The sequence below is a fragment of the Bidens hawaiensis genome, unplaced genomic scaffold, assembly GCF_021521415.1.
Source record: "Bidens hawaiensis isolate Kalapana, Puna unplaced genomic scaffold, B.hawaiensis_p1.1 tig00048394_1, whole genome shotgun sequence".
Lineage (NCBI taxonomy): Eukaryota > Viridiplantae > Streptophyta > Magnoliopsida > Asterales > Asteraceae > Bidens > Bidens hawaiensis.
The window spans coordinates 7238-17803 of NW_027498674.1; the positions used below are offsets into that span (position 1 = coordinate 7238).

At 37.2% G+C, this 10566-nt stretch overlaps 1 protein-coding gene across 1 annotated transcript; it reads right to left on the minus strand.

Annotated features, from left to right (window-relative positions):
* Positions 1-2468: 2468 nt before the first annotated feature.
* LOC143597512 (protein NUCLEAR FUSION DEFECTIVE 4-like) lies at positions 2469-5262 on the minus strand. Its single transcript, XM_077075996.1, has 3 exons — positions 4892-5262; positions 3234-4075; positions 2469-3143 (listed from the first exon to the last, which is right to left on the minus strand). Exons 1-3 carry the CDS (start codon positions 5231-5233, stop codon positions 2666-2668), a joined length of 1662 nt encoding a protein of 553 aa, XP_076932111.1. The 5' UTR covers positions 5234-5262; the 3' UTR covers positions 2469-2665.
* Between the last annotated feature and the right edge of the window lie 5304 nt (positions 5263-10566).

Consider the following 10566-nt stretch of genomic DNA (forward strand, 5'->3'; position numbering starts at 1 on the left):
TTGATTACAGGTCTTACCGAATTCGAATTACATGGATGCTGACATGAAAAGGCAACATGGGGTTATGGCACTAAAGATAAATTTAAATTCTGAACAGCAGATTGGGAATCTTAAAAGAAATTGATGTTCTTGTAAATAGGCTAGGTTTCGGTTATTTCGGTTCATTGTTTTGGGTTATAGCACTAAAGATAAATGCATCTTTAGGTTGTGATTAACACGCCATTTGACTAACACACAAGTTAAAACTTCGCTTGGCATATACATAGGATGGCAATTGGGTACTCCATTTGCAACCTATCTTGCATCCATGTTTGTGTAACCGTGTTGCTATGACGCTTAAATGGGTATTAGCCTTAAATCATATTCCAATATCTATTAATATGCATCTTTATTATCTTAAACTCGCAAGGGCAGTTTGGGTATTTCAAATGAATTGATGTTTTAGTAAACGGCCTTGGTTCTGTTAATTTCGAATTGTCTTTAGTCAATATTTCACATTTTTCAAATCACGAACGGGTTAAAAGATCAAGAAAATTCAGCTTCGAGCTGCAAATTAATCAGTGGTCACCGAATTAAAATTACAAGGATGCTGACTAGAAAAGTTCGTACCGCTGATTATACTACTAAAGGTAAATTTAAGTCCCAGAAGGTAGTTTGGGTATTTTATCAGTTACTTTCAGGCTATTTCGGATAAAAATAATTTTATATTTGCAAACACTTGGATAAAAATAAAGTGGTATAAAACATCTTAATTGCATATATCTTCATGTGAAGGATGTCACCGGGAAACCGCCCATCAATCCTCAACCTTCGGCCGCCATCAACAACCATGGCCAGCCATGGGATATGGCAGGGTAGTCGACGGCCATAGGCTCGAAAATTTTTTAATTTTATAAATTACATGTATATTTGTGAAAAATTATATGTATACTTAATGCTTTAACTTAATTATATAACAACTAACTTGCTCTAGTGGCAAAGGGGTATGACTCCCAATCAAAAGGTTGTGGTTTATAGTCTCATTTGAGACATGTTTAAGCCTATTTTTATGCATTAGTTCTTTAAACAACCCAAATCATAACCAAGGAAGTCAATTTAAAAATTAAATTGTTTAAACCCAACAAAATACTCTTTATACTTAAGATCCAAAATATTTTTCGCCTTCAGCCCAATTTTTTTTCAATTCTCGGGGCCGGCCCTGTCAACAACCATTAGATGCCGCCAACGACTTCTTAGATTTCCTGTTCGTGCAAATCCTCGAATACAAATCTTTGGTTCTAATACCCAACCACACATCCAACACGAGATGGTAACAAAGTGCACCAACACACGTGTTACCGCCACCAGCTGTGTGATTTGGGTTGTGGTGAGACGAGTGTGGCCATCAACACAAACTTGACGTATGCCAAAACGTTCTGGCACCATAATACAAGAAAGAATTGCCAATTTCACGCCCCCGTCGTGGAGCGCGGGTACACCAACTAGTTGCTTTTTATTTCTTGATGTTTTTTCTTATAGTTTAGGCATCCAGATTTCTAGTCCGACCCGAATGATTTGGCTCAACTTTTTCTCTGGACCACTTTCTCTGTGTTAAGCCCACAAGTAAACACATAACATTTGTTTCACACTCCACATTACAACTTGTCTTGTAAGAGATCATTTCACATGGCTATTGATATAAAAAATACCATTCATTTAAATCTTTTATACACAAAATTCATAATGCTACACTCTTTAACGATATGAAAAAAGTGAATACGGTGGTGTCACAAGCCTAAACTTTAACGCCTACTTAGTGTAGTTTTGATTAAATATAATTAAAGTCCAAATAAATCCCCTTATTTAGGTTTCGTCTCCATAAATTCATTCCCTGATTACATTTCATTTATCTTTCTTCAAAGCCATTTGCAGGCAACTGCTGGTAATAATGGCAAAATAAAAACGATTTTTACGGATTCAGTCAGAGAGTAGCCTCTTCTTGCAAATGGATTTAATCTATTTCATGGAATAGTCACGCACATACGAAAGCTTCTAGGTTTTGACTTTTTCTTGCTTTCTTTTGATCCCTTTTTTATTAAGAACCTTAAAAGTGTAAACTAAAAATACTTTGTATTAATTTTAGTTTTATAAGAAGTTATAAGAAGAGGAGATTGATATAGTTTCTAGAACAACTGAACCAGTATCACAAGTTCTTCAACAACAAAAAACCAAAAAAAAATATTTTCAATTTATTTTTTGTGAATTAGTTTCAAGTACCTAAAATTGAAATAGTGAACAAAAGTTTCCTGCGAATGAATTTGGAGAAAGATGAAATGAGCTCGTTGAATTGATGGCGACTTACCTAAATAAAATGATCTATTTTTAGATATTTTTTAATTAAAACAACATAGTTTTAAGGAGTTATTCGTCTAAGCTTAGGCGTGTGAGAACACCGAATTCACTTTCCCATAACAATATATTCAACATAGAAACAAAAGAACAATATCTTCAAAAGCTGGGCTCTAGAGACAATAGCCATAGTCATTGAATCCTACCAAAATAGTTTTACATTTACAAACACTTTGGATAAAAAATAAAGTGGTATAAAACATCTTAATTGCATATAACTTCGTGTGAAGGATGTCACCGGGAAACCTTCCCATCAACCCTCGACCATCGGTCGCCATCAACAACCATTAGATGCCGCCAACGACTTCTTAGATTTCATGTTCGTGCAAATCCTCGAATACAAATCTTTGGTTCTAATACCCAACCACACATCCAAACCAAACCCGACCACACACACAACCGCCATTACTATAAACACGAGACGGTAACAATGTGCACCAACGCACGTGTTGCCGCCACTAGCTGTGGTGGTTGCCTCCGCGTCATACAAGAAGCCCGCTAGCAGCCCGGAAAACAGGAAGGACCCAAGTGGGAGGTTAATGATAATAATATTGTAAACGAGCCCATAATATTTGAGACCGAAGAGTTCAGAGGCGGTCGGGACCGTGATGGCTAGACGGACCCCGTAGCATATCCCAACTACTATCGAGCCGATGTAGAGCGAGCCCGGCATGGCTATGGCCATTAAAACATAGCCCACCATCATTAGGATTTGGGATGCTGCATTCCATAAAGGTCTTGGTGTTCCTGCTTTCCTGTGACAGCATAAAAAACATAGTTAAGAACAAAAAAATAAGGTTAAACTTGATGAAACTAAATACATTTACATATTTTTGGAAAATTACTTGATGAAATACTCGGAAATAGACCCGGACCCGATACGACCGAAAAATCCCCATATGCTCGTCAACGATACGAATATGGATACATCCGCATACCCGACCGCCAAACCCATTTGAGCCATATTATTCTGAACCGCTAGACCCGTACCCACACCGCACAGAAAAGAGACGAACAATATCCAAAAATCAATCGTCTTCAACGCCTCAAACACCGTATGTTCTTCCCCTATCACTGGCTGCATCTTTTCCTTCGCCTCATCCATCACATTACCCACATTACCCGTCTCGGAGACTGTTTCTTCTTGATGTACAAGTAAAGGCTCTGTCACCATGGTTTTGACTGATTCTACGTCTAAGGTGTTCTCATTTGATCCGACTCGGTTTTGAATTGCGAGGTACACTGGAACCGATGATGGTGAAGCTAACATGATAAGTAAAATGACGCAAAACACCCGGGATAATGTGGGGTCGTGGTCTCCAGTGATGTCAAAGATTAGTAAGTACACTGCGATGACGATCGCGACGACGTTGAATATACCAAAGTAGCGAGTTTCGGATTTTTCTTCGGCTGCAGTGGATGAAGGAGGGATTTCTCTGAGGAAGACGATGGCAGACAGACAGACGACGAAGGGTACAACCGTTAGCATTAGGAGGAAACGAGCTGGATCACTGTTAAAAAGAGCTGTGCAGATATCAGTGAAGATGGCGGTGCTTAATCCGACGTAACCTTTGAGGATTCCTGAGACCGGGCCTCTGTTTTTTCGGAAGTTGCGAATGCAAGTTACTAAAATGGCAGTGTTCATCCATGTTGTGCTGTTTCCTCCCATACACAGAAATATGCACATCTATGAAAAAACAAACAAGGGCCAGTCAATATAAGCAGTATAAATGGAAAAAAACTGCATATATGGCCTATATGATGTAAGAAACACTCTTGTATTAGGGATGCAAATGAGCCAAGTTGCTTGAGAGTTACTCAAGATCGAATTGATAAACTCGAAACGTTAATGAGTCCAAGTCGAGCCAAAGCCTCATGTAAGTTTTGGACTTCTATTCTATGTATTAATTTCACACTGAGCGACCGAGTTTAAGCTCATTTAATATTCTTCCCAGCATAAAGAAATATTTAATGATGTGCATTAATTAATTAACAAATAATGAGTTGATCCTGGACAGAGCTCGAGTTTGACAAAACAACTCAAGAACTGAGCTCAAGCTCTCAAAAGTCAAAACGAGCCTAATCGAGCCTAGAGTGATGTTTCTAATTGAGCTCGGTTTCAGACCCGACCCGACCCTACTTGCAGGGTATTAATTGGTTCCATATCATATAACTCAAAACCCGAAACCAGAACATGGAAAACCCACTCACTTTCTTTCAAAACCCAGCTCAATACCAGTTATTTCAATACCAGGAAAACTTTTTAAGCTCCTTTACCATACCCGGAATCCGTTTCGTGCACCTCTAATGGAAACTGAAAGCCTAAAAAATGAGACACAAATGCACCCAACTATTTATGGACAACAATGTTCCCAAACCCAAACCCAAACCCGTCAAGTATTTGTAAGGTAATTACCCGTCAATAAAATACTTAAAAACGCAGATCTAGTTGATCAAAGAAAATGCATTAACTAACAAAAGACTCTAAAACACAAATCATCACCTGCCAGTAAGGAAGAGGCTGAATCCTCTGGCTAACGACGAGCCACTGAACCCCATAGCCAACAAACCCTTCGATGGAACCTATGAGAAGAAGAACCGAGGGCGAAACATGGTTCGAAGCCAGACCTGCAACTAGACCAAAGGCTTTGCCAATATCTTTAGCCACAGAAAGATTATTAAGCTGCAGCTGAGTCAGTGCCATTAGCGACTTAAGCGCGTCTGAATAGTTTGAGAACGTGTAGTTGTTTCCGGCAATGGCTTGCACCCACACCGCCGTCACAAAACCCATCCATTTTCCGGCAGCCGACGTCGGAGAAGATGATGATAATAGCCGGAGACCCATTTGTGTTTTTGGTTTTTGGAGAAGATCTTGGATTATTTATATAAAGGGACGTTGGGTTTGTTGAATAATAATAATATATTTGTTTTTAAGGACGGGAAACCAGTCGTCGGGGAGTTTAATGAAACCATGGTGGTTGATGATTCCAAGAGTTTCTGTAAGAGTGCACAAGTGGTGATGCGTGTGGTACAAACGATCTTTTTGTTTTTTTAATGGGTGTGAGAAATGATAATAAAGAACTAAAAATAGAAAATTGAATGACAAAAATGGAAAACGAAACGGAATTGGATGAAAATAGTATGCACGAGGTTTGACTATTTATTAAAAAGAGTTGAATTTGGCTTTCTATAATTTGCGATGTAATAATCAATGTTTTGAAACCCGGACCGGCCGGTCGGACCGGGTCTACCGGGACCCGGAAGACATCCCGGTCCGGTTCTACCATACAACCCGTTTTCTAAAAACCCGGCCGGGTTGGACGCTTTCCGGCCTAACCAGAACCAGTGGACCGTCGGGTTAACCGGTAAAACCTTAAATTCAGGGCCGGCTCCGAGAAGACGAAATTTTTTTTTGGCCAAAGGCAAAAATTTTTTGAGGCCTTAAATGAAAGGAACATTTTATTGGGTTTAAACAATTTAATTTTAAATAAGCTTACTTAGGCTATGATTTGAGTTGTTTAAAAACTTTTGTATAAAAATAAACTTAAAAATGTATCTGATAAGACTAGAACCCACAACCTATTGGTTAGATGTTATACCTATTTTTCACTAGACCAAGCTAGTGGTCATGTAATTGTATTGAAACATTGATTATACATATTCTTTTTCATAAAAATATATATTTAAAAAAAAATTTGGGGCTAGTGGGGTGTCGGGCCTATGGCCGTCGACTACCCTGCCTCCCCTCATGGCCGGCTCTGCTTAAATTCGACCAAAAGCATCGATAATCAGCCTTAATTTCTATCAAAAACAAGCCGATTTGTGGCAAATTCCGGCGATTGGTTAAATCCAAACGCCCGGCATAATCGGGAGGTTGCCAAAGAGAAGATGCGGTGGTGAAGAATGATGAGATGAAAGTTCTATGAAAAAGAAAATGTATTATGATTTTGCTTCAAGTATTATGTGTGTTTGAAGAGGCGGCTGCAAGGGTGGGCTGCTTAGGGTTTAGGAGAAAAAATATGTTGAAATATGTATTATGATTTACTGGGAGGTAATTTGTTGAATATTGAATTATTTAATAAATGTAATTTAAAGTTTCTCTACGTATTCTAACTGATGTGTTGTTTTTTCTTTTTAATTTATATTTTATATTTAACTTAAATGTGTATTATATATTTGCCCGATATATATACATTTTACACACACATATATAGGTGGTGTGTGTATATACATATAATATTATTTATAATATCAACCGGGGCCAATGTCTGGTTCGACCTCGTGGGTCGGTCCGACCTGTGACCCAGTAAGATATCCGAGTCGATGTCCAGGTCGGGTTTGAAAACATTGTAATAATCAATTATGATATTTTTGGTAGAAAGTAAAGAGTCTTTAAACGCATATATTTGAATTTTGAGTACGTGTTAAAATCGTCCCTAATATTTGATAAATAATCTGGTTCTCATTTAAAAAATTTTGTTTTCAGGTAACTGAATAATTTGCCAATTACATCTAAATCATTAATTCCGTTAATTTTTAACCTTAAATTAAGGGCAAATTTATCTTTTTATATAAAAAATAAAAAATAAATAAACAAAAACCCAATAGTACACTAAGTAATAGAATGAGGCCCATCACACAAACTCATCTTTTTCATCCCTACCCCACAACACTCACCACCACCACCACCATTGTAGAAGTCACCCACCATGTGTCACACCCCGCCAAGGCAGAAGTACGAGTGTGTGACGTCATATATACCGTAAGCATATGATTATCGCCAACATAAATGTATTAGTATACCAATAGTTTTAAAAGTGTTCACAAACCATACTTGTTTTTAAACAAAAGAAGTTAAACATCAAAATGGTATCCTAATTATACAATGAGGTCCCGTCTTCATGATTCCTTACGTGCGTTGTTAATTCCCTGAAAAACTTACGTTTAAAAAGTCAACACAATGGTTGGTGAGTTCACAAGTTTTTAAGTCTTGATATGAAATCATGTTTTCATAAATTGTTGAATCAGTTCGCAAACAAGCATACGATAACTTATTGAAACAAATACGATGATCCTCCGTAGACTAGCTAAATCTACGAATTAATATGACGAACCCTGAGCCTATAACCAAACCACGACTTATATCCTTTTGCCCTGTTCAAATCTCACAGATGGAATATACGCACCATGTTTCGATGCAATATCGGAGGTTAGCGCGAGTAACCTAACAGTAGGGGGAAATGTCAACGTCAAAAGTACTATTCATACTACGTTAGCTAATGGTTATAGTATGCAAGCAAGGGACTTATAGCACTACATAGTTCAACTCATGTTCGCATAAGGATTGTGTGTTTTGTTTCTAATTATCGTATATAAAGGATTGTGTGTTTTGTTTCTAATTATCGTATATAAAAGTAGATGCGTATGTCCCCCCCCCCCCTCCCGGATTAATAAAACAATAAAAGGGGGTAGTGAAACTCACCTTCTGAGTTAAGTTTTGTACAGACTAGTAATTTGATTAAGTCCAGTTCTCGTGACCTTCTATTTGCATACAACTAAAAGCCATATGTATGTAAGTGTACCTATGTATATATCTATACATGCATGCGTTATACATATACAAGCATACCTTCATTTGAATATTTAGACGAAATAATAGATTAAATTTTGTGAACAAATATAAACCTATGTATCAATTACCGCTAAGTAGGATTTAAATCAATAGCGTTCGAAAGAGGTCATCTCATATTCGTTGCCAATATTGTATAATAATATAAAAAAATTGTATAATATAGAATTCAAACCTTAAAGATTTGTTTAAGTACATTTCGAATTGTTTAAATAGTTTACCACCAATGTCCATATTTGTCGCATAAATCAAAAACTTCATGTAATTTCTTAAAAAAATTACTCAGATACAATGTATTGTGCATGTGTGTATGCTAGATTCGTTGTGATAAAACTTAGCCAAATTTATTCAAAGGAGAATTTACGTAAAGAAATCATGTTTAGTAATTGAACGAAAAATGACTTAATTTACGGGGTGTCACACCATGGCACACCTTCATTTCTGGTCGACCATCAATCATATGAATAATGGGTTTGGGTAATCTTCGTCGTCATCATCCTTGCTTGCAACAAAAATCATCGATTAAACCAAGTTTATAATCCCCACACAGTATTTCCAACCCAGTTTCAATTTCATTTCGTCGATTTCAACTCAAAACCTTGTAGAACCTTTTGTATACCACTATTGTACATTCTCTGTGTTTATATAAACCCACCCACCCTAAATTTCCTTGATTGACTACCATATTCCAAGTAATTCAATCCAATTACTGGTTGCCTGCTTCCTCGATTCAAACCCTTCCTGGTACGAATTTGACTTCAGTTGTTACAGTTTTGAATTTGGCAATTTTATAATTTAACTAATTACGTCATTAATTGACCATAAAGCTTGTTAATTTGGTTTCAGATACGAGGGATATAAAAGAGTTGTTTGTGGAATGAGGAAATTATTGGATAGGGTGAGAGCCACCGGTTTGTGCCGGAGATGAATACAACGGGTCTCCAAATCTATAAAATCTAAACCATCACCGACACTCATGAACCATCGTTTGTAACGGTTCAACCAGTTCAGACTGAAAATAATGACGTTTATGGCTAAAAACAATTTTTATCAAAAAATAATACTTTTTATATTAAAACCGGTTCTGCCGGTCCGGTTTTCCAGTTCTAAGGAAACTGGACCGGTCAATAAACCGAATCCTGGTTGGACCGGCTAGCCGGTCCGATCCGATCTCCACAACATTGTTTTTAAAGTGAAATGTACTATAGATGTTGGTAACTTTAAAACTTAAATATTTATAAGAATCTTTGAATTATTTTTTAATCACCTAATAATTTACTCATAAATATCCAACACCTTTAGTTTAACCCTTAAATCTTTAAATGAAAAGGGTGTTGGGTTTCAGTGATGATCAGTCAAAAATTTATTTATTAAAACTCAGTTTAATAAATATGTTAAATAATAACTAATACAATTAATTAATATAAGCACGCAGCGGAATAAAACAAGTAATTATCACCAAAACTAACCCGACGGGATCCGGTTACAAAATCATACGACCACGGAAATGATAACTAATTATTATTTAATTGCTGATGAGATAAATATACCTCGGTTAATGAATAATAGGTTGAGACACCGAGGTTCAACAAAAAATGCTAGGTGACGAACCGAACACGAGCTGGTGACGATGACGTAAAACGGCATCCGCGGCAGCAGTGGTTTACACCATCGGCAACAGGACATGGATGACAATAGCGACACAACAGTGGCGTTGGTGTTGTGGCTTCTTGTGACGGTGCCGAGTGAGGTGCAGCACGACGAGACAAACGGCGGTGATGCGGCATTTTTTCGGCTTGCAATGGTGGTAGCGGACCGGACAGCGGCTATTGTCGGTAGTTGCATGAGAGAGCGAGGGGATGGAGTTGGCTTTTTGGGTGTGACGACTCCTCCTATCTTGGATAATCTCACGACACCAAATCTTAGAGTGCAAGACTTCTCATTCTTTTTAGGTTATGATTTATTAGGTTATTATCTACCTATCTAATAAAACAATGGGTTTTTAAACAACCTTTATTAGAATTCACCAGAAGCTTTCAAACTGCCACATGGCAATTCCTAAATTTATTTAATTAAAATTATATTCAAACGTTCAAACCAATTATTCATCGTTCAAATATTCAAACAAGATGTAATCCAATGTTATACTTCTATCATCATTCATTGTTCAAATATTCAAACCAAATATTCATCGTTCAAATCCTAGATTTATTTAATTCACGTCTCACACCAAGCCTATCCAGCCACAGCAGATTCAATCAAATCCAATATTATACTTCACCCCTCTACTAACCCTAGCAGTAGCAGTTCAATCAAACCTTTCTAAACCATTTTAAATATTCCAACCTACTATTGAAAACCCACTGTCTAAACGAGTAACAATCACAGCTACAATCGGATTAGGATATCATCACATGTTCAATTTGTTGGGTTTCGTAGGCCTTTCGGTGTAGGCCCGGTTTATTATTTGAAGTCCAAAGGGCAGGCCCGGCCCGGTTTGGATTTCTTGTTTAATAAGATACAAATTTTAAGTGTATCTCTATATATTT